This window comes from Falco punctatus (assembly GCF_963210335.1).
Source record: "Falco punctatus genome assembly, chromosome: 10".
Taxonomy (NCBI): domain Eukaryota; kingdom Metazoa; phylum Chordata; class Aves; order Falconiformes; family Falconidae; genus Falco; species Falco punctatus.
In genome coordinates, this window is record NC_137590.1 from 33,414,562 (window position 1) to 33,442,437 (window position 27,876).

The 27,876-nt window shown below is 39.3% G+C and overlaps 1 protein-coding gene across 1 annotated transcript in view; it reads left to right on the forward strand.

The window, feature by feature from the left end:
• Positions 1 to 27,876, forward strand: part of TESMIN (testis expressed metallothionein like protein) — an 80,435-nt gene that overhangs the window by 10,875 nt on the left and 41,684 nt on the right. The window contains exons 9-12 of the mRNA XM_080405567.1: positions 217 to 354; positions 874 to 1,049; positions 3,938 to 3,980; positions 5,696 to 27,667. Of these exons, the coding sequence (XP_080261693.1) occupies positions 217 to 354; positions 874 to 1,049; positions 3,938 to 3,980; positions 5,696 to 5,710 (372 nt within the window). The 3' untranslated portion in view covers positions 5,711 to 27,667. The remainder of the gene's footprint in view (positions 1 to 216; positions 355 to 873; positions 1,050 to 3,937; positions 3,981 to 5,695; positions 27,668 to 27,876) is intronic.

The window sequence follows — 27,876 nt, forward strand, 5'->3', positions numbered from 1 at the left end:
ATTGCTTTCTGTGGTAGAGCCAAGTCAGCTTAATGTTCTGGAATCTTTAAATTCCTGCTCTCATATGTCATGAAAGACTCCTTTATCCTTGGGCTTCATACCATCAATAATGAGAGTGGGAAGTAAGAACTTCTTTGTTAAACATTGGGTCACAGTCATTCAGGTGTTTAAAACCACTTCTTTGAACTTGTCATAATCTAGCAATTCTTGTTTTAGGCCTGTCTTGATAGAAACCCAGAAGCTTTCTTACCAAAGATTGGGAAAAGTAAACTAGGAGAAATGAAACTTCACCATAACAGAGGATGTAATTGCAAGCGCTCAGAATGCCTCAAGAATTATTGTGAGTGCTTTGAGGTGAGTCAGGTGAACTTTGAACTTTCCTCTTATCAGTTACTACCTTAATGTTGACTATATTCTGCAACTGGTAGTTTCTAAAAATAATCACTTTTTCTTTGCATTTTTCACCATAAATTTTCAGCATAGGAGCACAGTCTCTTTGTTGTAATGTCTTTAAAGAACTGAATTTGTCTGAAGTTCGTCAGCTAAATTTCAGCATCAGGAGCTCTTGGCCAATGCCTTGCTCCACAAGAAATGAGGAATGGTTTTCTTCTAATCCTGGTAGTTTCTTTGCATCTGTGGTATTTTTTTATCTTGCCAAGTTATCCACAAATTGAGGGGAGAAGTGATTTGTCGATGTACAGAGCATCAACCTCCTGCTTCCTTACTGTTTTCATACTGATGGTCTCACTCGGGAACTAGCCAAGATCAGCACAGCTAGAATAAGTCCCTAGTGATATAGTTGGAATGGTTGCTCAAATGTATGTTTAATTTAAGATTTATACAATTTTTATTCTAAATATTCTATATTTTCAGGCTAAAATTATGTGTTCCTCTATTTGCAAATGCATTGGTTGCAAAAATTATGAAGGAAGTCCAGATGAGAAACCCCAGCTAAATATGCTAAACTACATGGACATTAGATATAATGAAGGAAACAGCCCAGTTTTAACATCAACATTCAAAACGTTACCAAAATTGAAGACAGACAGGTGAATATTTGGAAATAGAAATGCATAATTCATTGGTCTGACTTCATTCATTTTTCATGTTACCATTATCATAGTTATTTAAGTAATAGTGACTAGAATGACAGATGGCTTTTATACAAGGAATCACTTCACATAGCATTTGCCATCCTGTTTCTATAAATGAAAAAATATCCAAAGGATGGCCTATAACTATCCATTAAGGATGTAGTGTACAGAGTTTAAGGATATATGTATTAGTTCTACTTACAAAACAGCAGTTATTTATGTATCGATGATATATTTCATTCTCTCAACATTTTTCCCCTTAGCTACTTTATCTTGTTCCTTCAGTTTCTCTGTTCTTAAATTTTTCTATGTTCAAGCATTCATTTCTAATAAAACCTTGACCAAAGAACTGATAAGAAAATTATGTTGTTGATATGTTTGTGATATTCAATTAATAAGCATATTTGCATCACTGCTTCTTTCCCATCTCTTCTTCCTTTGATCCACCTCCTCTCAATTTTAGTTGCGTTAGCAATTTGGATTGTGAAATAGTCTAAGGTGGTTGTACTATCCTGATGTTGTAATAATTTCTAATATAGTAGTAGCCTAACCTTTGGTTTTGGTTGGTTTATAGTCATTTGCCTACTAAATAGAAACAGCTGTTAATAATTAAAATTCATTAAACCACCTCTTAGTTGATTTTAGGGAGCTTTACTCTAGGCTCTAAAACTTAGAATTTGCATACATCATTTCTTCGCTCCTTTGCATCAACCTTGAAATTCTTATCTTAATTTTGTTTTTAAAATACTTTCTGATGATCTATTTAAAAAATATTTTAGTAATCTCTGGTCTTGGTAGTGTATTGATGGGGTAGATCATGCCAAGTTATGCTTTTGCTTGAATCACACAGGAGCTTGAGTTGTATTATTAATATAGTAGAATGAGTTATGATGTTAACAGCTAGTAGTTTCAAGAGTTTGTTCAATGCAAAGCTGCTAAGGTGCCATTCAGGGATCCTTGAGGGACTTGGTGCTGTTTCCTTCAACAGCAGTAAACTGAATTTACATTTCATACTTCCTCGACCTTGGCTAAGCCTTTCAAACATATTTCCTTGTACTTGAGGCAGGAAGAGACTTGTTGTATAAAATTTCTCTGTCTGCACCTGTTGGGCAGCATTTTCATAAATCAATTACATTGTGTGAACAGTCTCCTGTGTGATAAAATAGAAAATCTCAGAAGCAATCTGTTACAAGCACAAGCTATTCAGTGTAGAAGAATGAAATTCCTAAAAGGTTGTATCTTACAGTAACAGTGCAGCTACTTGGATTCAGCTTTGTGCATTCCAGCTCTTAACTGAGTTTAGCAATTTGTCTTTTAAATTATTTTCTGTATTTAAAATGGAGGTATTTCCTTTCTTTTCCCCCGGTTAGGCAACCAGCTGTACGTATATCTTGGGAAGAAGTGAAAGCAGTATGTTCTTGTCTCCTGGTGCAAGCTGAAGAGGCAGAAAATAGAAATTATTCTGTCTGTCTAGCTGAGCGTGTGATCATGGAGGAATTTGGGAGATGCTTATCCCAGATCCTACGTACATAATTAAAATCTAAAGGACTGAAATTTGAATAATATTCAATGTAATATAAAGCCAATAACTATTAATATTGATATGTTGCCATAGTCTCCACAATTTTGCTGCTTAATGATCTTTCTTTGATCTTTCATAGGAATAATTTCATTCAGTTCAGCTGAATTCCTTCTGAATTATGCTGGTGTAAGTGAAACTAGCACCACATCCAGCATTTTTCCAAGTAACTTAATACTGTAGTAAGCTGCTAAGTAAGTTTTCTACTAGAACAGGTTTTCTCTGTAGTTAGGACTTTCTGAGCTGGTTCTCAGTCTTTACCTACACTCTTATAAAAAGTAAATTTATCTTTAAATTACTTTATTGGATGTTTATGTGAGTTGAGATGCAGTAAGAATTTGCTATCTTAGTTTAGTTATTTTATGAATTGTGAAACAGTTCTATTTCCAGTGGTAGTAGGCAAGGTGACTAAGTTTAGCTTTGATTCTTCTCTGTTTTGGTAACTTATTTTTTGTGTCTGCAGGTCTACCATTTTTGGAAAACAGAGCAGTGTTGTCAGTAGGTTTGGTATTTACTTTTGGGAAAAAACCCCACACTAGACTTTGTTCAATGTCAGATTTGTTAGGCAGATGAGCCTCATAAAGAGTAGGAGGAAGATGACCTCCTTTTTACTCCTATTGTAAAGTGCTAGAGTTTGTGATGGGAAAATCTTTTATGTACGTAGGGTTTAGGATTGAAATTTGCTGAATCCTATATTTGCAATCCAGTTTCCTTTAAAGCCTGGTGTAGCATTTGTTTAATTATTCGTTTTTCTTATGTGGACGTTTTCTCTGTGACATTTTTTTCTCTTCTCATTCTTACTGTTGGGATAGTAGATTTCATTTTCTGTAACAGAAGTAACCTATTTCCTGCCATGTTTCTGGAAAAGAAATTTTTTTTTTTTTAATTGTCATCTAAATGAATTGACAGATTATATAAAAATGGTCTTTGTTTTTAGACATTTTGTGCCAAGTTAATAATACATGCTTAGATATTTTTGGCGCTTATGCTTAAAAAAAATAAAGATATTCTCCATGTCATGTAGATTCTGGAAAAAATTTATGCTAAGTTAATAATATGTGCTTAGATGTTTTTGGCATTTATATTTAAAAAAAATATTCTCTACGTCCTGTTGATTCATGAAAAATTCTTGCCAGAACAGCAGGTAAGACTGCATGCTATTTAAAAAATTTCTTTAATAAGAGGGAGGGCGTTTTTCTTAGTGGTGGTTGATCTGTGAAAGTATTGCATTTTACATCTTTGTTTTTAACAACTGCTGCTGGAGACTGCTGAAGGTCACAGGAGAAAATGGATTCTCAAAGTGCTCTGTAAGTGATAATGGCACCATCGGTACATTTCACCCCTTTTGGGTCCTTCAATTGCTAAGATGATTTCTCTTGGTTTTGGAATTAATACCAACATAAAGGCTTTATCTTAAAAAGTATTTGTCCCCAGATAGAGTTACTGTGAGGTCATAAATCAGAAGAACACACAAGGGCTGTAGAGTCAGTAGACACTCCATAAGGAAGCAAAGCTTGAAGAAAATAAGAAACCAGTCTTTATTGCTAAATCATGCCTTGAAATCAGATCTCAGAAATCAACTCACTAAAATTCCCAGTGGAAGTGAGGTTCAGTATGATTAACCCTAATAAACAAGAAACTTGGGTTAGGACCAGTGATGAAAGTATAGATTAAAAATAGCAATTAGGAATAGAAATGCAAAATAAAATTAAAAATTATGGAGAGGAGTAGAAAAAGTTAAATACATTGTAAGAGGAACTATTAGAATCCTTGAAAAACAATGTAGTGTAATAGAGTCGCATCTTCAGATGGATCTTAATTTGAATATACACAACAGGGAGGCAATGCCATAATATAAAATGACAAGTTATTAAGCTTAAAAGAGGGGTGAGCTCAAATGATGGGGAAAAAAACATCAGGAGGAAAAATCATAACATTTTGACTAGTCAAGAGGTTAAAAAATAATAAAGAAAAAGGAAAAAATTAACAGGGAAAATTTTAAAGAAATAATACAGAGACTTAAAATGGAATTAGAGTGGGAAAGATAAGAAAATTCTACCATCAAAAGTAAAGGGTAGGAGTACAGGGGAGAGATACAAATAGCATAAGAAGGGAAATAAATGAAGATGTGAACTAGGCTTTGGGTAACATGCCCAGGCTTTTGCCTCTGATAAAAATGATGTATATAATGCTAAGACTTTCACCCAGGTTGCTAGCTAAGAAACCTTGAGGGAAGGTTTCTGCTTGTTCTGCATAAAATTTTTAAGTCACCGTATAAATGAGATGGGCATGAATGAGATTAATATCAATTGAAAAAAAATACAAGGCACTAGAATCAGTAAGAGTTTACACAGAACCAACAAAAAAGCAATTGCTAGATGCAAAGAGCTGAAATATAATTATCTTTTTAATTATAGAGAGGTAAACCTGGTTTGAGTTAATATTTTTTTATATTACAGATGCTATAAAATCCGTCTGTAAAAACACTTCCAGCCTCTGTGGTGACTAGGATTGTAATTATATTCTGAAAACAAAAAATAAATACAAAGCAGTAGCTGGTTATATGTAATGTAATAGACAAGCCTAGCAGAAGCAATTTCTATAATTGTTAACAAACAGAAAAACTGTCAAAGAGGGTTATGTATTCAATAAAGAAAGCTAAAACTAGCTTTGTGGTCTTACAAGTAATGCTTTTTGCAGTCAGTGATGGAATTATTTGAGAACAACATGGACACAGCCACAGATTTCTTCCTGAAACATTTAAGTAGGAAATACGTATCGGTTTTCTTAACTAAGTAGTCCTTTTTGTACCAGAGAAAGGTTTGCTTTTATAGCAAAGGTGAAAACCTGGGGGAAAGGGCACCAGAAATCCAGTCCTGAGTAGGTCAAGGGGTTGACAGCTGTACAGGAAAGACTGGGAAGAAAAAATTTAACTGAACAGAATCAGAACACGTGGGTACTGTATTAGAGGGAAAACAGCTTTTCAAATAAGTTGATAATTTGCCTTTTTGTTTCATATAAGGATCTTAGAAATTAGATAGTAATGCATGGAACTTCTTCAAATGGCTTTACATGAACAAGAAGAACTAAGTTGATTTGCCTTCAGTCACTGCTGCTTCATCTAACAAAAGAAACTTTGGCCCCAGCAAATAAATGAATAAAAAGGAAGAGATAGGTAAGAGATGAAGTATGGATAGCTCTCCTTGTATCACCTGTTGTGATGTTCTTGGTAATGTATCTCCTTTTTTTATAGTATTTTATAATTTGTTCGATTTCTAAATATGAAATTATATATCAGAAATGCACAATATACATGTTTCTGACGAAACAAGCAGGAATAAAAAAACAAGCCAACCCATGGATTCATAACTGCATGAACTATTTAAAATTTAATCTTGCCGATAAAACACGAAGACCTTTTTGAAACTGGCAGTGTGTCAGTCTCATCTGAAAATAACAATAGTCATCTTTTAAAAATAGGTGAAGGTAGAGATTATTTTGATGGGTACAATTGCAAAGTGACTTAAAGCAAACTTTCTCATAAAATGTCTTTTTTATTTATTTGTTTCATTTTTTACCTATGGGTATATCAGACAGTACTCTGAAGGCTTGGTAAACTGTCAAGATCTTCAGCGCAGAGACCAGGGGTCAACACATTGAAATATTTCAGAAAGGTCTCTGAAATTTAGCAGTCCAGACACTTCTAAGAGGACTCTCTTGGCTCATAATCATGTTGTTCAGCTGAAGGATATTGTAATGTAGTGTGTGAGATCTTATTTAGAGGTATGGATTGGTACAGAATATTTCTTTTGTAATATATATATATATATATGTATATGAGAAATTCAGTTTCTCACATGTTGGATGAGAGAAGCGAAACACAATCTTTACATAAAAATTGAAAGTTGCTATCTGATGCGTTCCCTGTTAGTTAGGTTTGGAGTCTGTCCCTGTTCGATTAAAGCAGTTGTTATCAAATTTAGTCAATTGTTCTTGGGAATTAAATGTTTCCCTTTCAATGTACAGATATAAAAATTTGTAAAACATTCTGACTGGAGACCCCTTCTCTTTTTTAGACTACTTGGTCAATTTGAGAAGCTGACATATATGGACAGAACAAGAAAAGGGTAAATGTCAAAAGAGCCCCAATTTTAATAGAGAGCAGGATGCAGAGGAACATGAAAGCAAATGGAGGTATGACACACCTTTGAAAGAATGTCAGCTGGAGCAAAGTAGCAAGGTGGAAGAAATAGCTTCTAATTCTCAGTTTGTTTTGCATCAGTTTGAGGCTAGGGGAGGAAAAAAGAAAGATGAGAATTATATGGTGAATCAAAAGATGACTCTAAGCTACCAGTATTTATTCATTTCATATAGCTATGAAATGCTAATGTTAATACTGTTCTAGTGAATATTGGAAAAGATATTTTTAGTAGAGAGAGGGAAATATTTATATTATTTCATACAATGCTGCTAAATCTTCATTTGGAATATTGTGTACAGTTCTGGTCATCTGTGTTCAAGAAATATAACCTTAATTTGGAACAGATGCAGTTCTCAGAAAGGCTCCTGGGATGAATGAGAGAATGGAATGTCTTCAGATGGAGAGAACAAAGGAGTTTGATTTAGCCTAGGCTAAAAGGAAATAAAATTCCTCTTTATTTAATAAATTCAGGGAATATATATCGAAGAGGGATAGAAGCTGTTAAAGTATACATATCACTTAAATCTGGAATGGAAAGTAACTTTTCCTAACCATTCAAAGAGTAAGGTTCTGAATTGTTCTTCCAGATAGGATAGTGTGAGCAAGGAACCTATTTAAAAATGGAACTTCAAAAATTACGTAAATAAAACAGATTTCCTGGAGACATCAAGGTACAAGGTCTGTGGTACAAGGCTTTGGGTGCCTATATATTGTCATATTCAAGGGATTTTGAAAGGAAAGACAGTAGATTATACCATATTTTCCTTTCATGAATCTCATACTTCAGGGCTTTTGCTAGTCACCTATTGGTACCCAGAAAAATATTTCTTCTCCTTGATATGTCATTCTGAGAACCCTGAAGTACTGAACATCAACAGATACTGAGGCAAAATGCAGGCAGTGTGTGTCTGTCTTCCCAGAGATATTCAGTTGCCCTGTTTCAATGCTCAGGTGTGAAATGATGAAACTTACTTTGGGATCATGAAAGAATTTTCAACTACATGAGGTTGAGAATTTTTTTAGGATCCTCTATAAGCATCATCTATGGTTTTTAATGTTCTGCCAACTCAAAGATCTCCTTGATGTTGATGCTCTTAGTTTCTGATTCTTTCTGTAGCACAGTATTGTTTTGAATCTCTTGAGTCATGTGTGAAATATACAAGAAAGTGATGGGAAGTGTTTGGGGCATATGAAGTAGATGTTCTGTAGTCCCTTCTAAACTGGACACAGATGTTGCTTATCATCAACAAAGGACTGGGTTTGAAGATCCGACCCTGTGTGCCTAAATTCCACGTCAATGAAGTGCATGGTGCCTGAGCAAGAAGAACAGAAGAGCTCGGCTGATTGTAATGAAATCAGCCTACAGTCTGCTTGTTGCCAGACAAGTCCATAATGACAAGGTAAATACAACGTCAAACCAAGAACTGAAATCAGTGAGGATCAGCAGGGTGTATAACCAGGCGCAGATATACCTAGGAAGTAGCTCAGCAGGGAGCAAGGCCTAAGCTTAAATGCAGCTCATGAGTGAAGGGGGGAGGTCCTCAACAAGTATTCTTGCAGCTCTTTCTCACACAAGTCTGATCCAAGGCTACAGCTGCGCTGTATCAGAGCTGGCTTCCAGCCCAGGCAGCCAGACCCCTACAGGCAGAGGAAGAGGTTGCAGAATCTGTTGGTGCCTTGGGGTCCTGAGCGTAGGGTCAGAACAACAGGTTTATTGGGCTGCTCCAGGTTCTGTTCATTAGGCAGAGACCTGCAAAGCAGGTACCCCTTTTTCTCCCTCTTAGATAAACAGCTCGTCCCCATTTTACACTTTTACCATTGTTCCCAGTTCCATTAGGCTTTGGGGTTTGAGTTTTGTTTTTTGGTTTGAGGAGTAGAGAGGTGCATCCTTGTTCGGTAGTTTCAGCCTTTGTCAGTGACCCCAGTAAGTCAACACATGCCTTTTTCGCTATCTTTACAGTCTTCACCCAAAGGGAGTTCTGGGTACTGCCTTTTCAGTATTTTATATCTAGAAGTTTCTCCTGTTAACTGTCATATTAATTTAGCCCCAGATTAAGTTTGGCCAGCTGATTTTTCCCTTTCCATTAGGTTGGGTTAACCCTGGCCAGGTGTGGCTTTCTGTATGCATACCTTAACAATTAATATTACTGAAAGTGACGAACTTTGTACTGACATAAAATTATTATATCCATTGCGTTCTGTTTTACTGCACTGATTGATAGTGGTAGCAGTCATTTCTTATCGGATGAGAAAACTCTACTGTCATCATTTAAACCCAGTGTTTAGGTGATTTTGGTTTACATTTTTCAGTTGCAGGGATAAAAAATAGAATAGAAAAAAGATTACTATACCTGAGGTAGCGACAGATCTACGTATGTTCGGTGCTTTGGGCATGTTGGTATTTCTGCTTCTGGTGTAAAGCAATGGTAAGCCAGCTCATTTGGTAGAGCTACCTGTGATCAATTAACAGAGCACATAGGCAACTGTAGACAAACGGTCTTCATTCCAGCTGATGCAGTATGGCAGCCTGCTGTGGCATACTTTACGTTGCTTACTCATTATAGTTCTTTTTTTTTTACAGTCATAGTCAATGCCCTGTTTACAGAAATTATGTAGTTTGTAGCTAAGGAACTAAAGGGGGACTTCAGAGGCCTGAGTTCATTCATATCTTAGCTCTGCTACATGCTTCCTGGCTGAGAGATTCACTGAATTTCCATGGTCGTGATTCAGGAAAATATTTGAGTGAATACTGCATAATAAAGTCATGCATGTTGTCAAAGACCTTTTTGTATTAGGACTCTTGGAAGTGGGATGACAGACACCTCCCTCTCCCCTGTTTTCCTTTAGTCTGTGCGTTATTTAGTGCTCAGTCCATAACCCATCCAAAGACTCTCCATTTACTTCAGCAAGCTCTGAGTCAGGCCTTTAGAAAGCATAAGGAGTATCAGACCCTGAGCAGGTACCTAATAGAACGGGCCTCTGATCCCAGCTGGGTCCTCTACTATAACATAAACTACAGAAATACTGCTAACATGCTTGGGAAAAGAAGAGGTATATGGTAAATTTGCAAAATCCAGTAGCCATCCTATAAGAATATCACAAATAATGCTTTCATAAATCTTCATTATAGTGTGGATATTTGGCATTCAGTATTACCCACTTCAGAGACCAAATATGACTCATTATTAAATTACTTCAATCTGTGCTGATGTAGAAGCACCCCTGACACGTCTCTTTGTGAGCCATTTCTTCAGAGTAATTGCATTAGTAATAGCCGATTACACAGCAATCTTATGTTCCTACGAAATTAAGGTAATTACTGTAGCTAGAAACACATCCCTCTGTATTCTATCCTAGCAAGAAAGCTGGTAAAAGGCAATGTAATGCCTCAATTCTTTGTAACAAGAGAAACATTAAGGTATAATTATATTATTGAACATAAGAAGAACATGGACTTGTTGGAGCAAGTCCAGAGGAGGCCATGAAGATGGTCAGAGGGCTGGAGCCCTGCTCTGTGAGGGCAGCTGGGAGAGCTGGGGCTGGTCAGCCTGGAGCAGAGAAGGCTCCGGGGAGACCTGACAGCCGCCTTCCAACACCTAAAGGGGCCGACAGGAAAGCTGGAGAGGGGCTTTTTACAAGGGCAGGTAGCGACGGGACAAGGGGGGTGGCTTTAAACTGAAAGAGGGCGGATTTAGATGAGATATTAGGAAGAAATTCTTCCCCGTGAGGGTGGCGAGACACTGGCCCAGGCTGCCCAGAGCAGCTGTGGGTGCCCCATCCCTGGCAGTGCCCAAAGCCAGGCTGGACGGGGCTGGGGGCAACCTGGGCTGGTGGGAGGGGCCCCTGCCCATGGCAGGGGGGTGGAACTGGGTGATCTTTAAGGTCCCTTCCAACCCAAACCATGCTATGATTCTGTATGGCATAGGAGAAGTTTTCATATCTGAAAAAAGGAGCATGGAAACAAAATCATAGTTTGAAGCTACAAATTCCTAGTCCATAAAGGGGAAAAAAAGGTCTTTTGCATTTAGATCCCTTAACAAGTATAGAGGAAATAGGTGAATGAGATTGTGTTCTGTGTTTTGAAAGCAGTAGATGTTTGTCTTTGAAGTAGAATTATTATGCAGAAGGTGCACTTTTCTTTGAATTGAATTGTCTGGAGAAGCTGGTATGGATTTATTTTTATACTGAAGTAAATAAGTATTCCTTTGTTCATATGGCAAACCTCCTGAATACCAGGGTCAGCTTCTAATTAGTCTGCATGCTATATAATTTGATTTGTGTTCAAATTTTCACCTTTCGTTGTGTCTTTGAGGGAAAACTGACATTTCATTTTCTTTAATACAATGTTAGATGTTTAATATAACAGCTGAGGAAGAACAGACAGGCTGTAATCTCAGCAAGTAGTTCAATACTAGATAGTCTAGAAGGGATACTGAAAAGCCATTGTCTTCACAGGTTTTATGGATTGTCAAAATTCATAGCCAGAGGGTACTAATAGGTCAGTCAGAGTGGCAATTAGTGTTTGAGTGTGGGCTGATGAAAGTGTGTTGCATTAATGTGCCATGTTTGAATTGCTGAGTGCAAGCTGATGGCCCTGGAGGAGAAAAGAAATGTTCACTTGTGGTATATTTCTTGCAATAGATGATATATAAAACTGATAAGGATAATATGGTGCTCCAAATTGCTTTAATTACGAAGGCAAACCCCAGCAACTGAGTATGGATTGTTCAATTAACATAGCAGAGTATGAGAAAGTCAAGTGTCAGGTTAAGCTAAGTCCCTTTGATGCAAGGGCCTAAGTAAATGTTGTGTATAGCTTCCATTTGTTAACAATATTTATGGTGAGCAAAGCAGTTCCTTTAAAATGTATAGAAATGAGAAATCTTATGGGATCAGAGTAACAACTTTAAAAATATCTATTTTGCAAGAAGAGAAATTATGGAAGAAAATACTTATTTTTCTGCTACATACCAACAGGACTGAAGACAATGGAAAGCAACTTCAGTAGGAAGCTGTCCAAATTTGTATTTTTTTCACATTTTCATATGATTAATCCAGCCTCATTTCATTGCCTATCTTTTTTCTTGTGTCTTGTTAAGAAGCCTATTAAGATGTACATACTGTCAAAAGCAGTAACAGGCAGTCCTCAAGAGAGAGAGAAAAGTCCTGTCCTCCACCTGTTTTCTGTTAGATGTCAGTTGGTGTGCCAAACTAAGGAATGGATCCTCTGTAGTTTAAATAATCCCATGGAGTTAGAACTACTTACACTAGGAAAGAAGTACTAATATTGCTGGAGAAGTCTATATGGTTGTACTTCTTCAAGCATGGTCCTTTTATTCCAAGACATGAGTGTGACAAGATTTTACATCAGGGCCTTCACTGTTTTGTTTCAGTGGGCCCAATGCTGGGGTTCAGCAGCAAATCTAATGCAAACTAGATAGACTAGAAAAGCAAAAGTAGTTTTTAATCTATCTTCTTCTTCCTTTGAGTATGGACTCGCTGCTGTTGTCCTGCACTAGTTTTCTACCAGCATAGATTCGAAAGTGTGGAGAAGATATAACTTGCTGCAATTCCGTAAAGCTACTCTGGCACCTGGAATAACTGTGGAAGAATCATTTGCTACTCATCTTGCCTTTCACTGTTTCAATGAGAGAGGGGCAACTGAAATACAGCAATAATGACATCTCAGTGCTAGCCAAAGTTTATCCTATTTTGAAGAATAATCCTGTGACTGGTTAAATTCACCTCAGGCCTGTTGTGTATGCACCTCCAGAATATTTTGATTTCAAGTTGAACCCCTCCAAGATCATTCTAGTAATGTCTCAACCTACAATAAAACTTCTTGGGCAAGACTGACTTCAGAAATTAGATACCAGAGGGCATATAGGATTATAGCAATGACTCATGGCTCATCAATCACTCTTTTAAATTGTTCCTGAGATACTGCACCTAAATCTTTAAGGCAGGAGTAGGCCAGATGTACTCCACAACCTCTAGAGCAAATGCCACCTAAAAAATATCTGAAGACACTGAGTAGGTGTACCCTTCTCTGTTAAGTACCTTATTAATTCAAATGTCTTGTTTTCAAAGATACTTGTAGAGGGGCTGCCTACTCAGTGACATTCTGTTGTTAAACAGAAGCAAACTTCACGTTCCGCAATCATTACTCACAAGCGCTTGTCTTTTTCCAGCTATTTAATCTAATAAGGTGATTGCATACCATGTAGATTCCTCTAGTATCAGCAAAAAGTAAACCACCTATTTACTAGCTAGCCCTAAAAATCATCAGAACTGGAATTTAAAACCCTGCAATAAGATGCATAGTTCAGTTTGCATGTAGAAGGACAGGTCATTATGTTTGTTGATTTTTGAAAGCTTAAATACAAGCAGAAATATAAGATAAAAGGTATGTTTTAACCATGTGCCATCAAACTACCACATGAATTAAGAAACCTGTAATCGTGCAAATACTGCTGGACAGTTTCTCTGTGAGAAACACATGTGAAATAAATGTGTACCTGAATAAAGTGTTATGCCATAAACATAAAAAAAAAAATTGCTAAAAAATATTATACATAATACAAATATGCTTAACAGAACTTTCTTATGGCTATTTCCTGATATAATTTATTGATTTGCATTACTTCATTTAGCACAGCTGTCATATCATAACCAATTTTATTAACATGCTTTGTTTTTCTGTGTAGTTTAAATATCTATTAATGTTTTTAACATCTTAGTCCAAATAAGTATAGATCTTCCTTGTTTATAGGAGAAGTTTTTTAATATAACTTACAACATCTTTTGAGGTATAGCATTGATTGTGGGCCCCAGCTTCTCAGTCTGGCTTTACTCTGTGAGTTACAGAAAGAAGGTAGGTATTATTTCACCAGAAATGAACGCTCTCATATGATAAAGACATTTTTAACACAATGTTTACCTTTGGAGCGCGCCTGGTTTCAACTATAACAAAACCCATGAAGATGGCACAGCCATAAAGCACAGCAATGTTAGTTTTCTGAAAGAAAAAAACAGTAATTATATTTTTTTCCCGATACACTTAGCACAAAGGAGCAGTGATATGATAAACAGCTGCATGCATACACTGTAGTCTTTACCATTCTGTCACATCTGCTGTTACTCCCATCTATCATCAAAATACCCTCAAAGACTTGCTTTCAGCTCTTTGCAAGTAAAAGTTTCAGGTAGCTGAAGATCATGAAATAATACAAATCTTGGTTCAGTTGATCATGGTCCTTTCCAGGCATCTGTCTTACAGCCAACAATGTTTGCATGCAGATTAGTTTGTGAGAATTAGGTATAAAGTATTTACTTTCTTTTGTGATTAAAGCTAGAAAATTATGTGTCAGGCTCTTTTATATCAGAGTAGTTAATGGTAGTTGGCCCCAGGAGATCTGGAAACAACCTGTACCTGAAAGAAAAAACCCACAACACAGAAGTTGACTAAATGTCAGGCATTCTTAGTAGGAGGTGCACACATGTAATCTTCATCATCAGTCCTGTCTTCTACAAAAAAAAACCAACAGACTATAAGAAGATTTTTTGAAAAAAGTCTCCTTTCTTAACTGACTCCATTTATTATGTGTGCGCTTTTCTGTCATGTTCTTATTTTCAGTTTCTGTAAGTTACGCAGTGTCATAGCATTCATGTATCTGTAAAGAATTTATTTTACTTTCAAGTATTTTTCCATGCATTCATTGCAGCCATTATTTATGTTTATATTGCTCCCTGGCTTGTTATATAAAAATACATTCTTAGGTCACTTTTTTAATATTCCTGTTTCAGGCCTTTAATAATTTCATTGCAAAAGCAATGACTGTATATATTTCAGTGACTATTATGATGGTAGAATTCATTAGGAAAGTAGCTTGTTCCTGTTAAAAGTGGCCCCACTGATCACATAGGATCAATAATGGTAACTGCACTGTTATTGTTATGATTTCTAGATTTAATAACAATGAGATGAAAAAAAAGCAAAAAGTTATTTAACATCTTACTCTTACAGAACACTCCAAAATTAAAATGTTTCAACCACAGAAGAAAAGGTGCTTTTTTTGTACACACATATATGAAAATGAAGCTAAAATTTATAGCAAAATATTTCATCCAGAGTAAAATACAACTAAGGGACAAGGAAGCTATAGTATCTCCAAGATTTCTGCTTTGCTGTTCAGTGTATTTAGAAGCACAGCCTGAAAGAATAAGATTTGGTTATGACTGCATGAACATCTTTTTTCTCCAGTTCTCCAGATGTTAAACACCATTGCCTATGCCTCATTTACAGGAAGGGCACTTTCTGACCTTACAAAGGGCTTCCCGATGGTTGTAAGTTTCAATTCCCTCTTTTTAACTTTTTGTGGTACCAAATTTGTTTGAAGACCTGTTTTTATTATAAGAAGATAGAATCTGATTTTGTGTTCCTTTTTCAGAGTTGCAAGTTCCTGTTGTAGTTAAATGGAATTTAGGAAAGGTCAGAAAGATTAAAGGGAAGACAGGCCAATTTTTGGTCTAAATTTTGAGTTGCACACAGTATTGAAGTAACCCGTTTTGTGCCTTTGGGAAACCAATGCTGAGATAGAGCCCTAGGATCTCAGAAGCTGTGTTACCAAGCAGTAGCTCATCAACAATGAACTTAGAGATTCAGTGTGTTTGTGACTAGATACAGATAGAGAAACTACATGAAGTCTCGATGTGCTTGGTATTTAGGCATTTCTCTGCTCAGCTCTGTCTTTTGCCTGTATTGGATCCCATTGTTCAGGACAATGAAGGAGAGAGAGAGATGAGGTAAGCAGGTTCAGCAAGTAGAGTTCACTGCAGTTGCAAGCAAAGGGGTGCCAACCCAGAAACTTCAGTAGCACCTGTGCCCCTACTCTCCGGCTGAGTCAGTGGCTTTTGTGTCCACATGACCTGGATAGAACTCAGTGAACTGCCCCAGAGTTTGTGTTTAGCAACCAACAGGTTTCTTGAACTTCCACATAGAGACTCTTGAAATGTGGACTTGAGCTAGCTGTCTGTTCCTTTTCTTTTGCTGGCCCTCTCATCCGTTCTCCAGGTCCAGAAATTACGGGCAGATACATCCCTATGCAGCAGAAAGACGGTTTAAATATAATTTCTTGTGAGGCAGGGGAGTGTTATTTTCAAATCTGTATCTGTTCAAAGACTAAATGTATCAATACATGTGTTCTTTCATTCTCAAACTGGTAGTATTTTAGCAAATTACAGCTGATGTTAATTTTGTGTTCCAGTAATTATAGTGCTTTTTAGCTTTAACCAAATCATTTTCTTTATTACATGTGCTCAATTATAGTCTCAGAGTTATTATCCACTGTGTGATAAATAACTTACTGAAACTGTTCCAAGACGAATGTGTAGAGTTGTGCAACAAATGTACAACTATTTACTGCTTCAAACCAATGATTTAATTTGAAAATATCTGATTGCTTTATGGCTTCACCTCTTACCTTAAAATTTTAAAGTTATGTAGATTAAGGTGTTTTCTTTGCAACTACAAGTACTACCTTAAACATACGCAAATTGCTGAACTTAAATCAGAGTTGCTTTTATATTTCATGCAAAACTTTGACTCTTGTATTCTCAGGGCAGCAATTCTGAGTCATCTTGCACACAAGATGTGTTTTACAATGGCTAGTTGCAGGTATCTATGGAAAACTATGCAAGGAAAAAACCCCAACAAGTATGGAACTTTCAACTTATCCCTTCAAACAAAGAGCAAACACTTGAAGTACCATTGAACCCCCACTGGAGGGAAGGGATGCCATCCAGAGGGACTTGACAGGCTTGAGAGGTAGGCCTGAGCAAACGTGAAATTCAACAAGGCCAAGTGCAAGGTCCTGCACCTGGGATGGGGCAACCCCTGGTATCCATACAAACTAGGCAGAGTATGGATGGAGAGCAGCCTGAGGAGAAGGACTTGGGGGTGCTGGTGGATGAGAAGCTCAACATGGCTCAGCAACGTGCGCTCACAGCCCAGGAAGCCAACCGTGCCCTGGGCTGCGTCCCCAGCAGCGTGGGCAGCAGGGCGAGGGGGGGATGCTGCCCCTTCACTCCCATAAGACACCCCCCCCCCCACAGTGCTGCATCCAGCTCTGGGCTCCCCCCAGCACAAGGAGGACATGGACCTGCTGGAGCAAGTCCAGAGGGGCCACAGAGATGGGCAGAGGCTGGAGCCCCGCTCTGTGAGGACAGCTGGGAGAGCTGGGGCTGTTCAGCCTGGAGCAGAGAAGGCTCCGGGGAGACCTTACTGCAGCCTCCCGGTACCTAAAGGGGCCAACAGGAAAGATATGACCCCATGGGGGACCCTTGCTGAGCAGTCCATTCCTGAAGGAGTGCCTCCTTGGCATGGGGAGCTTGGGCTCCCCCACTTGACACGGAGGAACCCCCATGCTGAAGAGTATGAGGAGGAAGGAGGTGCAGAGGCAAAGCATTACGAGCTGTCCACAACCCCCACTCCCCACCCCCTGCACTGCTGTTGGGGGGAGGAGGCAGAAGAGCTGAGAGTGAAGTAGGACCTGGGAAGAAGGGAGGGGTGGGTGAAGGGGATTTTAGATTTATTCGTATTTCTCATTATCCTACTCGGATTGGTTGGCAATAAGTTAATTTCTTTAAGCCAAGTCTGTTTTGCCTGTGATGATAACGGGGGAGTGGTGTCCCTATCCTTATCGACCCACAAGCTTTTCATCCTGTTTTTCTCTTCCTGCCTTATGAGAAGGGGAAAGGATAGAGCAACTTGGTGGGCACCTGGCAGCCAGCCAAGGTCAACGCACCACAGTGTGGTACTGCAGAAAGCCCCCTCTCCCTGAGCAAGAGTTTTTGAATAAGTATCCTGTCATATCACTGCTCCTTTTATCTTCCTATGCATGTTTTAAACAAGTTTTCCACTCACCTCCTCACGCGGTTCAGGACAGAATAAATACACTGCTGTTACAAACAGTCCAAAACTTCTTTTTTTCCCCCATCTTTTTCTAAACAAACTGTAGCAATCTGTAACAATTTGCCCAAGCAAGCTCCCTTAATATCATTTTAGTCAAAGCTTTGATAATTTATTAAACATTGAATCCTATTCACATCCATGCACCCCACACACTAATAGTAGCCTAATTGTTAAAGGAAATTGGCAGGATTTTCCCCGGTATCCACTCATAAATTCTTTTCTGCCTTGTTCAGGTTAGTCCTCTTTTGATACTCTTAATGCTGGATTGAAAGGATTTTGATTATCTTTCTATGATGAATCCAAAAGGGACATCAGATGAGTTATGACAAAGGAAGATGTAACTTTTTAGGTTGGTTTCTGTGACCTAGCTACTTCAGAACATCTGTACTGTGATGACAATTGAGGGACTATATAAAAACTCTAATAGCATAATGTAACACAATAACAAATGTGTTCACTGTGCAGAAGAAAGGCACAGCTTTTGCCTATGCAGCATATGCTTTTATAAAGAAAGAGCTGAGGGCACCCACATCCCCTTGGTGTCTGTCAGAAATGTCACGTCTGGACTGAACTCTGCAGAGCTGTTGTTTGATTTAACCTTTTCCAGGTAACCTATCCTGAGTATGTATAGCCATAGTGAGGAATGATATGTAGGCAGCTCTATCCATCTAGATTCTGCATTCATCTGTGTACAGCACTGCTTCCTGGGGCATGAGCTCATTCTACTTCGTGCTGCTTAGCACACTGAACCCCTCGGGCTGAGCAGCAGGGCCAATTCACCTGTGAGGAGCAGGTGTCTCTGCACAGCACTTCACTGTATAGTGCAGACAAACTGGAGTACAACAGGAGGTCAAGATGCTTTCAGAGTGTCAGGGTTCAAAGCGCACACCCCTCACCCTGTGGATTTGGCTGTTTGGGCTGAAAGCAGCCTAAATGTGGGGCAGGTACTCTTTGCTCCGTAGTAGCTTTTCAGCTGAGGCTCTCATGCATCATATTTGCGTAATCTCTGTTCGAGCCATTCCTATGCCTGGCTGATACAGGCCCTGATTTTGACACATGATCCTGACTTCCTGGCTTGATCTCAGACCTGCTTCATTGCTCTGAGCTTGCCTGGCAGTGTGGACTGTTGGCTGAACCTGGTTGCCTTCACTGTACCTTCCCTGCCTTTCTTGCTCAGGTACTGCAGGACTGTGCTGTTTTCAGTGTGGACACTGCTGCTGCCTGCTGCCTCATCACCCTCAGCTCCCAGCTGGATTCCCCTGAGGCTTGGCCTGCCCTTGCTTCTCCATCACAGAGCTGTTGGAAAGTGAGTAATTTTGCAACATGACAAGATTTTACTTACCCCAACAGTGTCTCCATACACTAGGAAAAAATCCATCTTATTAACAAGCACCTGATATTTTGCTGTGTAGGAAAGGGTTTATATAAACTGGTTAACAGCGATAGCAAAGAACTGAATGTGGTGGGCCCATTTCTACCATCCCCGAAAGCAAACCCTTTAACCTTGCTGTGCAATTCTGCATGCTCATTGCCCATGTCTGACTTGGCCTTGGCCTATCTAAAAGCCGTTTTATTCTTTATTCTAAAAGCTGTTTTATTGTTTATTTTTTTACAGTGCGTTACTCTGAATACTTGATATTACATATCCTGGGATCTGTGAGAAATGATGGGTTCTTGTACATGCTGCAATGGCTCTGGTGAGAATGAGAGGAGGTTGTTCTGAGAATCACTCATGAAGTCTAAATCCAAGTGTTGGGCACCCCATAGGTAATCTAGTTTCTCCCTGTTCACCTGCATGAAGGCTACTGCATCGTTACCTCTTTTACAGAGAAAGGTACGGTAAACCTTAGAGTGGTTCCAACTAAGATCTTTAAATGGGTCAGTGAGGTCAGGAGAAGGGAAACAATGAAGTTACAGAATGATGATTAAATCTTAAAAGAGAAAAATATGATTGAAGATAAAAAAATATATGTGAACTCTTCTTAAGGAGAGGAGGGGAAAATACCAGAAAGTCTTGTGGAAATGTGGACTAGGCGTTCTCCTGTTTTACACTGAAGTAGGAATCTCTTGGTACCAAGACAAAAGGAAATTGCTGTGGAGCAAGGTAGTATGATTGTTTTTTCCACTGACCTGCTACCTTCTGAAGAGATGACAAGCATCAAAATCACATCATTACATAGTCTGTTTCTTCAGACTGAACTCCTGCATGAATAGGGAGTGATTTATGACTTGAGTCCTTATGGTGAACAGTGCATGAAGAGCACTCATTAACCATGAATTAGATAGCTAGAAGACGAGTGAACTATTGTTCACATGATTCAACCATCTAATTATCACAGACAATTGATGCAATCATTCTACTTCACTTGGTCAAGGACAAAAGGCCTGATTCTGATACTTTTAGTGGGGGTCATCTCTAATTGTGCAAATAGTGCCTTGACTTTACAGGGATGATTTCCAAGTCTGGACTCAGAAGTGATGAATGATTCACTCTGATAAAATTTAAATTCATTATTTTCCATTTTTCACACAGAACAGCCCGTGTAGAACACTGCAGGCTGCAAAATCTGCCATGGATAGCAGTTTTTGAGTGGAATGGGAGAATTACAGATCCAAATTCCCACATGGTTGTCTCCATTGATCTGAAATAAATTTTAAATTGCAATACTGTTTTTTCAAGTATCAGCTTATGGTCAGTAAACCTAGTAATAAAAGTGTTTCCCTGCAGAATAATTGCTGAGCTGCATGATTGGAATTGAAGTGTCATTTTATGTGTTTCATAGCCTTTATTCTGCATAAATATAACACGCCTCCATCTTCTGGAAATTCCCACACAGCTTTAACACCAATGTGCTCTTTGGAGTCCATAGACACACACAATTTTTTAAAAACACGTTTCTGCTGATTTATCTGAATGATCAGACAATTGACTTATTCCCAGGACTGATACAGTCTCCAAATCCAAGTATGCATATTTCAAGCTCTCTAAATTAATACATTTGTCTTAAAATAAAAAATATATATATTGGAATATTTTCTAGTGCTCTTGAGCACTGAAAGTATGTTTTTTTTTTCCTTGTGACCACTAAGATTACAAAGATTTTGCATTATTTATTATTACAGGATGAAATTCTCACACTGTCATATGACTTCAGGACCCAGAACTTTAAACAGCATGCTAGAAACAACAAAACTAATGATAGCATCCCAAAGATTTGGAAAAACTGGTGTCCCCTCAAGGTATGGCAATACAATTCCAAAGACTGACTATATTTTTGGAATGAAATGTCTATGCAGGCTTTGCTTTCCTTTGCAGTTTCACTTGGTGGGTGACATAAGCAGCAGCCTTGAATCAAAGGCTGCTACTTAATATTACCTTGCTAGGATAGGTAAATATAGTGACATAAAACTGATGGGTTTCTTTTCTCTCAGGTGAGAGAAAGTAACTCTGTGTTTATGATCTCACTCAATGACGAGTCATTAATTTTTCTTTTCTTTGGATGAAAGTTGCACTAAGCAACTAGGATGAAATCTTATAGTCAGGATTTGCTTTAGATAGTTCTTTTCTTACATATAACAAATCACAGTATATAAACCTGTCTGTCTCTTTTACCAGTATCTCTGATTGTGATTGACTTAATTCGCTCTTGATCAATTTCTGATTGTCATTCCCTCCACTCTTCTACCACAGTTTTGGGGGTCAGTATCCTTCTGTGATTTGAAGTACAGAAAAATTACTCTTCAGAAGCCTTTCCCTCCTTTAGCTCCATCAGGTTTTTGTACAACCAGTGTCTGATATCGTGTATTTCAGGTTTGAGGCCTCTCAAAGTGAGAGTGTACTTGTTCCAGGTCAGGTAACTCAGAGTCACCAGTATGTCTTTAAGGCATTAGGCTGTCGTGAGTAAGCAGGCAGGATGATCTTTATCTCTTGGCTTTGTTTGGTTATGACCTGTGTGCTGTCTGAATGCTAGTCACATCATGTCTTAATCACTAAATTAGAGGATTTATGAAGCCTTGAGACACCGCCAGAAAAGGTCAGACCAAAACACAAAAGCTAAAGCCTGGCATCTTTGCCTTATAGTTTCCTGGCACTGACTGCAATCATGCAGCTTCCAGATTCATAAATGAGACCTGCAGGATCACCTGTTAAAATGAGCGAGGACCTCTTGATCCCTACTTCTTCTTTGGACTCTGTGCTGAGATTGCCTTTTCTGAGACCTGTACCTATAACAGTAGTGACTATGATTCTTCACATTCAATGAGTAGTCCTAACTTTCTTTGCAGACATCAAATAGCCCACTGCAATCAGTGGGGTACTAGAGAAAGGGTTGTTAAGAAAGATCTCTAAGTCAAACAGTAGTTTGTGCTTCTGGCTAGTGGGTAGATTTAGGTCTAGGTTTGCACTTAAGAGATCAACAATCCATAGCTTGAATGAAATTTCAGGTGGCATGTTTTCTGCTTATTTTCACTAGTTATTTCAGTTAATGGTACAGTGGCCCATGTTATTTCTCTGTCTTTGTTTTCAAAGCTCATAATTTCTTTTTAAGTACAATTACCTACCATACTGAAAGTGATGTTCACGCTGTGTGATTACAAGTGTCATGTTACTGTTATTCATAACTAATTTTTCTGAGAAAGCATTTAAAGGCACTTTTAGAGACCAAACTCTTTCATCCCTCCTTTTTCCTAGATAATGTGTCAAACCCACTTTCTGCAGATAGGAAAGTAATGCTAGATTCAGCTGGGACAGAGCTGTAGTGTGTCTGTCTGCAGCAGTATCACATCTATCCTGTCTCCTTATTTCATCATGCATCAGTCTTGCTCCGGAACTCCTAACACCCCAGAGCAATACAGGCCAGGTCTGTCCATACTGGGATATCCTCTCTTGCAGACATCCCTGGTTTTCATATCTTCAAAAACACCTTGTTTTATATAGCTCTGTATGCTTTGAGCATTGATATAATAATTCCCTTTTGAAACCTATCCGCAACCGCAAATCTTCTTGCAGATCAGTGGTTACCAGAGAGCAGTGTGTGCAGACTGGGTCCCTGAAACAAGCCTTTTACTGCAAACACTCAGCTGTGAACCTTGGTCAGTATCTGTGGTGTTAGTCCACGAAAGCAAGTCTGGCAATCCTTAGTATGGAGAACAGTAAGTCACAGAATCCAGAGAACAAGTGCCAAGGGTCTGACTGTCACAAAAATGTTGCCTAAATGCAGAGGTGCTCTGTCTGATCCCAATTACCAGCCCCACATTCAGCTGCCAATAGACTGCCCTGTTCAGATGCAGCCTGGGGTTGTTGGCTGCACTCACGACGTTTTCAGAGAGAGGGGAACCCCAGAGCAGTTCAGGTGAGCTAGCACAGTAGCTTATAGGATGCTGTTTGGCTCTGAATAAGATTTGGTTGCAAGTAGCTAAGTAATGAGAAACACAGGGGTAGAAAGCAGATGCATGTTTTCCCTTTCCTTCCCAGACCATGCTCACTTACCACTTTGGAGGCTTGTGACTGTTCTCTGCCATGTACTACACTTTTTTTGTTGTTGTTTTAATGAAATACAAATGCATTTTCAGTATTGGAATGTCTCTGTTGAAATCTTGTTTCAGCACAGTCCTGGAAATTGTACATTCCTGAGCAGTTATTTCTTCCCTTGTAGCATCTGTGACAGTGACCCCCGAAGTTCCACATATAAGATTTTATGTTGACCTTGCAAAGGAGCCCACCTCTAAAAGGGCAGTTGCCTCCAAAGTGATATTGGCATTTACAGCTCCAAGCTGTTGCAACTATCTCAACATTAATAATGATCACAGTCACTTAGTGTGACACTTGTCAGATCCAGAAAAGGAATAATTTTTATTTTCTCTGTGTGATTCCTTTTTCTGTATTTAAGCTGGTGCTCTGACTAGCAAGATAGTGTAGCTCCCTCAGATAACTAAGATAAAGGAAATATTCTTATGCAGTCATTTGATGACAGATTTACAGGAAAACTTCTTTGCAATGTGAAATTTGCACTAATGGAAAGATATACTTTGGAAGCTGTCCTATTACTTCTTGACAAGATTGATTTCCAAGGAGAGGACTGTACTGTAATCTTCCCTATTCACAGTGTAAAACTCATGAGTGTTTTTTCCCCATTACCTCTCACTAAAATGTTGGTAAAGCATCCAGACAACCACTCCACAAGACTCTTGTGTGTTTTATTACCTGGCTTTACTCCAATGATCTTGATTTTTGTCATGCTAATACAAGGACATTTTTTAAATAACATTTTACTGTATGTATCATTTAGCCACTGCATTTCTCTCTTTTAGCCAGCACACAGTGTTTTATTAGTTGTTTTCGCTTCCTCATTTCCAAAGGCTCTACTTTTTGTTGTAATTGTGAGTCTAGGTAAATCAGACATTTGTATGGATTTAAATTTGTTAAATGTACTCGCGCTTTTTCTTTCATATAGAGCACTGTTACCACCTTGTGGCCATTTAGGCTGTCTATCATTATGCTCGCAAGAATAGGACTTGCGTATACAGCAGTCTTCTAAATGGGCAGCCTTCTCTGCTTTATGGTGTCCTTTGCTTTCACCTGGATGCACAAGAATTAAAGAACCGAAGCATTAAGAACAAACAACCCTAATATGTTCTGCATATTATTTTAAAATCAAAACCATTTCTTTAACAGAAAAAATAGCTATAAACCTTGATCGTGCAAATACTTGAATCTTTTCTTCTGGAAACCCTTACCATGTTTCCCTCAAAGCTTAGCAAGTTGTGGGTAGTTTACCTTCAGGAAAAGAATCCAAAAGGGTTTAAGAGAGGGTGTAGTGTCTCTGTCTTGAAACGTACTGGTTTAATAACAGCAAAAGGATAAATTATTCCCATGTCCATGGTCAATAGAGTAAGTGCTTGGCAGAAAAGGCAGAAAGAAATTTTCAATTCTCTATCAGGAAATGCTTTCTAACAGTAGAGGACAGTGAAGTGCTCACTGACTAGTTGGTTGGAGGGATCATGGAGACCTGGAGGTCTTAAACACAAGCACTCTTCAGGTATGGTTTGTGAGCAGCTGGCCTGGCTGTGAACTAGAGAATGATTTAGATAACCTCTTGCATTTTTTACCTGTCCAACAACTCTATGAACTGAAGAATTATTGGACTTGCAAGTGGGAAAAGAAGTCCCTCTGTCAGGAATTTCTGGTATTTCCTGGGTAGATTGGGTGGCTTGATTATTTATGTTAGGAAAGGATACAATGACAGAATAACTTCTTGTCATGTAAGAACTGGCTTCTGAATAAAAATGTCTTTTCTAGAATTTATCCTTAGATTTCTTCTTTTTTCTTGTATAAATTAATAAAGCTGCAACTACCAAAGCTACAAGAAAGAGTTATCAGAGCCCATCTTCTTGCTTGTTAGAGCCATAGAAACCGTCTCTTGACACATGTTTAGTAGCTGCACTCACTATGTATCTCTCCAACACCAGCATCAATCTTCAAGATTTCTCCTTTGCTCACTTAAAAAAAATTGTCAGCCCTGAGGTTAGCACAAGATTAAGTCCCTGGTGATATACACTTACTCACAAATCTTGCCATTTAAAAACTGTATGTAACTTTGTCATTGAAAAAAACATCCAGAAACTATATGCCTGACCACCTACTGCTGTTGATTCCCCAAAATCAACCAGTTCCCAAAAGTGGCCTGCCTCTGTTGAGGAACCCCCAAAGAAACAAATAATCCAAATAGCAACATGAAGTCATCCTATTTAACAGTTGTTTGAACATCTGCTCTTACATTACCACTTCAGGCTGGTGTTTCAACTACTAGAAGTCCATGTTGTTTCCCAGAATCCAACGAATGATTTCAGTTTGTACCGTGCCAGGCAGTGGCATTCTAGCTCAGCAATAGTTAAGCTACCAAGCAAGCGGGCAGAAGGCTGGTTTGGCTGAGCAGGGATCTTCTTCTAGAACTGAGGTAGAAAAGGAAAGTGTATGGACATTGGAAGCAAGGACGAGTGACATGGGAGGACTACAGAGATGGTGTTTTGCAGTTCAAGCTAGCCAGCACTGAAGGACAGCAAAAAGGGCTTCTCACAAACAGGGACAAAGACAAAGCAGGGACGTTCAATGCCGCCTTCACCTCTGTCTTTAACACCGATAAATGGCCCTGGGACCCCCAGAGCCCTGCGCTGGAAGACTCTGACTGGGGGGATGATAAACTCCCAGCTGACTCTGAACTGGTTTGAGGCTTGCTGCTGCTGCTGCTGCTGGAGGTACACTATGCTGCTACGGGGCCCGGTGGGATTCACCCCAGGATACTAAAAGAGATGGCAGATGTTATCATGGAACACCTCTCCGTTACTTCTCAGAGGTCTTGGGAATGTGGGGAGGTCCCGGTCAACTGGAAGCTGGCAAATGTTATCCCAGTTTTCAAGAAGGGCAAGAAGGGAGACCCTGGTAACTACAGGCCTGTCAGTCTCACGTCAGTGCCTGACAAAATCATGGAGAAGGTTATTCTGGGAGTTATTGAAAAACAAGTGAGAGGCAATTCAGTCACTGGTCACAGCCAGCACCGGTTCATGAGGGGAAAATCCTGTTTAAACTACCTTGATTTCCTTTTATGACAAGGTCACCCACCTGGCTGATGAAGAGAAGCCAGCAGATGTGGGGTTTGGGGGTTTAGCAAAGCTTCCAAGGGTCTTCACAGCATCCTTCTGGACAAACTGCCCAGCACACGGCTGGACAAGTCCATAACGTGCTGGGGGAGCAAGCGGCTGACGGGTCAGGTTCAAAGGGTCATTAACAGATGGGGTTACACCGGCCTGGCAGCCAGTCACCAGCGAGGCTCCCAGGGTCCATTTTGGAGCCAGCGCCCTTGAATGTTTTTGTGGAGGACCTGGACGCAGGAGTCAAACGTACTTGAAGTAACTTTGCTGATGATCCTAAATGAGGAGGAGCTGTGGACTCCCTCAAGGGTAGAGAGGCCTACAGAGAGACTCGGATAGACAGAGAGCTGGGCAGGCACCAGCCGTACAGAACGTAACAGGAGCAAGTGCCAGGTTCTGCAGCTGGGATGGGGAACCCTGGCTGTCCATGCAGCCCAGGGGACGAGAGGCTGGAGGGCAGCCCCAGCGAGGGCACGACTTGTAAGGAGCAGCTGAGGGCATTTGGTTCGTTCAGCTTAGAGAGGGGAAGGCCGAGGGGTCGCCTCATCTCATTGCGGTCTACAACTTGTTCAGGCGGGCGCAGGGGGGTGGGAGGTGCTGGTCTCCCCTCTCTGGTGACCCGTGATAGGAATGGAGGGAATGGAACGAAGCTGTGCCAGGGGAGGTTCAGACTGGACATTAGGAAAAAGTTCTTCACTGAAAGTGTGGCTGGCCACTGGAACAGGCTCTCCAGGGAGGTGTTCAGGGCACCGAGCCCGTCTGAGTTCCAGGAGTGTCTGTTTGATGCTCCTAGTCCTACGGTTTAGTTTTAGTTAGTCCTGTGAGGAGCAGGGAGTTGGACTTGGTGATCCTTATGGATCCCTTCCAACTCAAAATATTCTGTGAGGCTATAATTCCAATTCTACCAAGGTCTTTTACAATTAAGATTTCGTAATTTAGCAAGTCAACAAAAATCATGCAGCCTTCGAAACTTTTAAAGCTTTGTACCTGCAATGCTGTTAAGATGTGTGAGCAACTTGTGGCTGAGTTAGAACCCTAACTGCTGTTATCGCTTCAGGGCTGGTGCAACCGAACAGAAAATGATCCTGGAAAACATACAGGACGTGGCCCCTCTGGTTGTGATTTTGCCTGGAAGTTTCACTAGGGAGCTCAGAAGGGAAGTGCCATGATAACAGGTAAAGATGAAGGGTTTGCATATACAGGGCTGTGCATTCAGGGCTTTCTGGCTTTTGTCATAACATGAATGTATATTCAATGTTCATGTTTTTATTCATCTGTTCCTTCTTGTAAAGAAAGGCCTTTCCTGCTGCAAGCCATATAGTTTTAAAGTTTTATGTGTTTTTATTATTACTAATTCTAAACTGATTTGGAAGTTTTGCAGAAA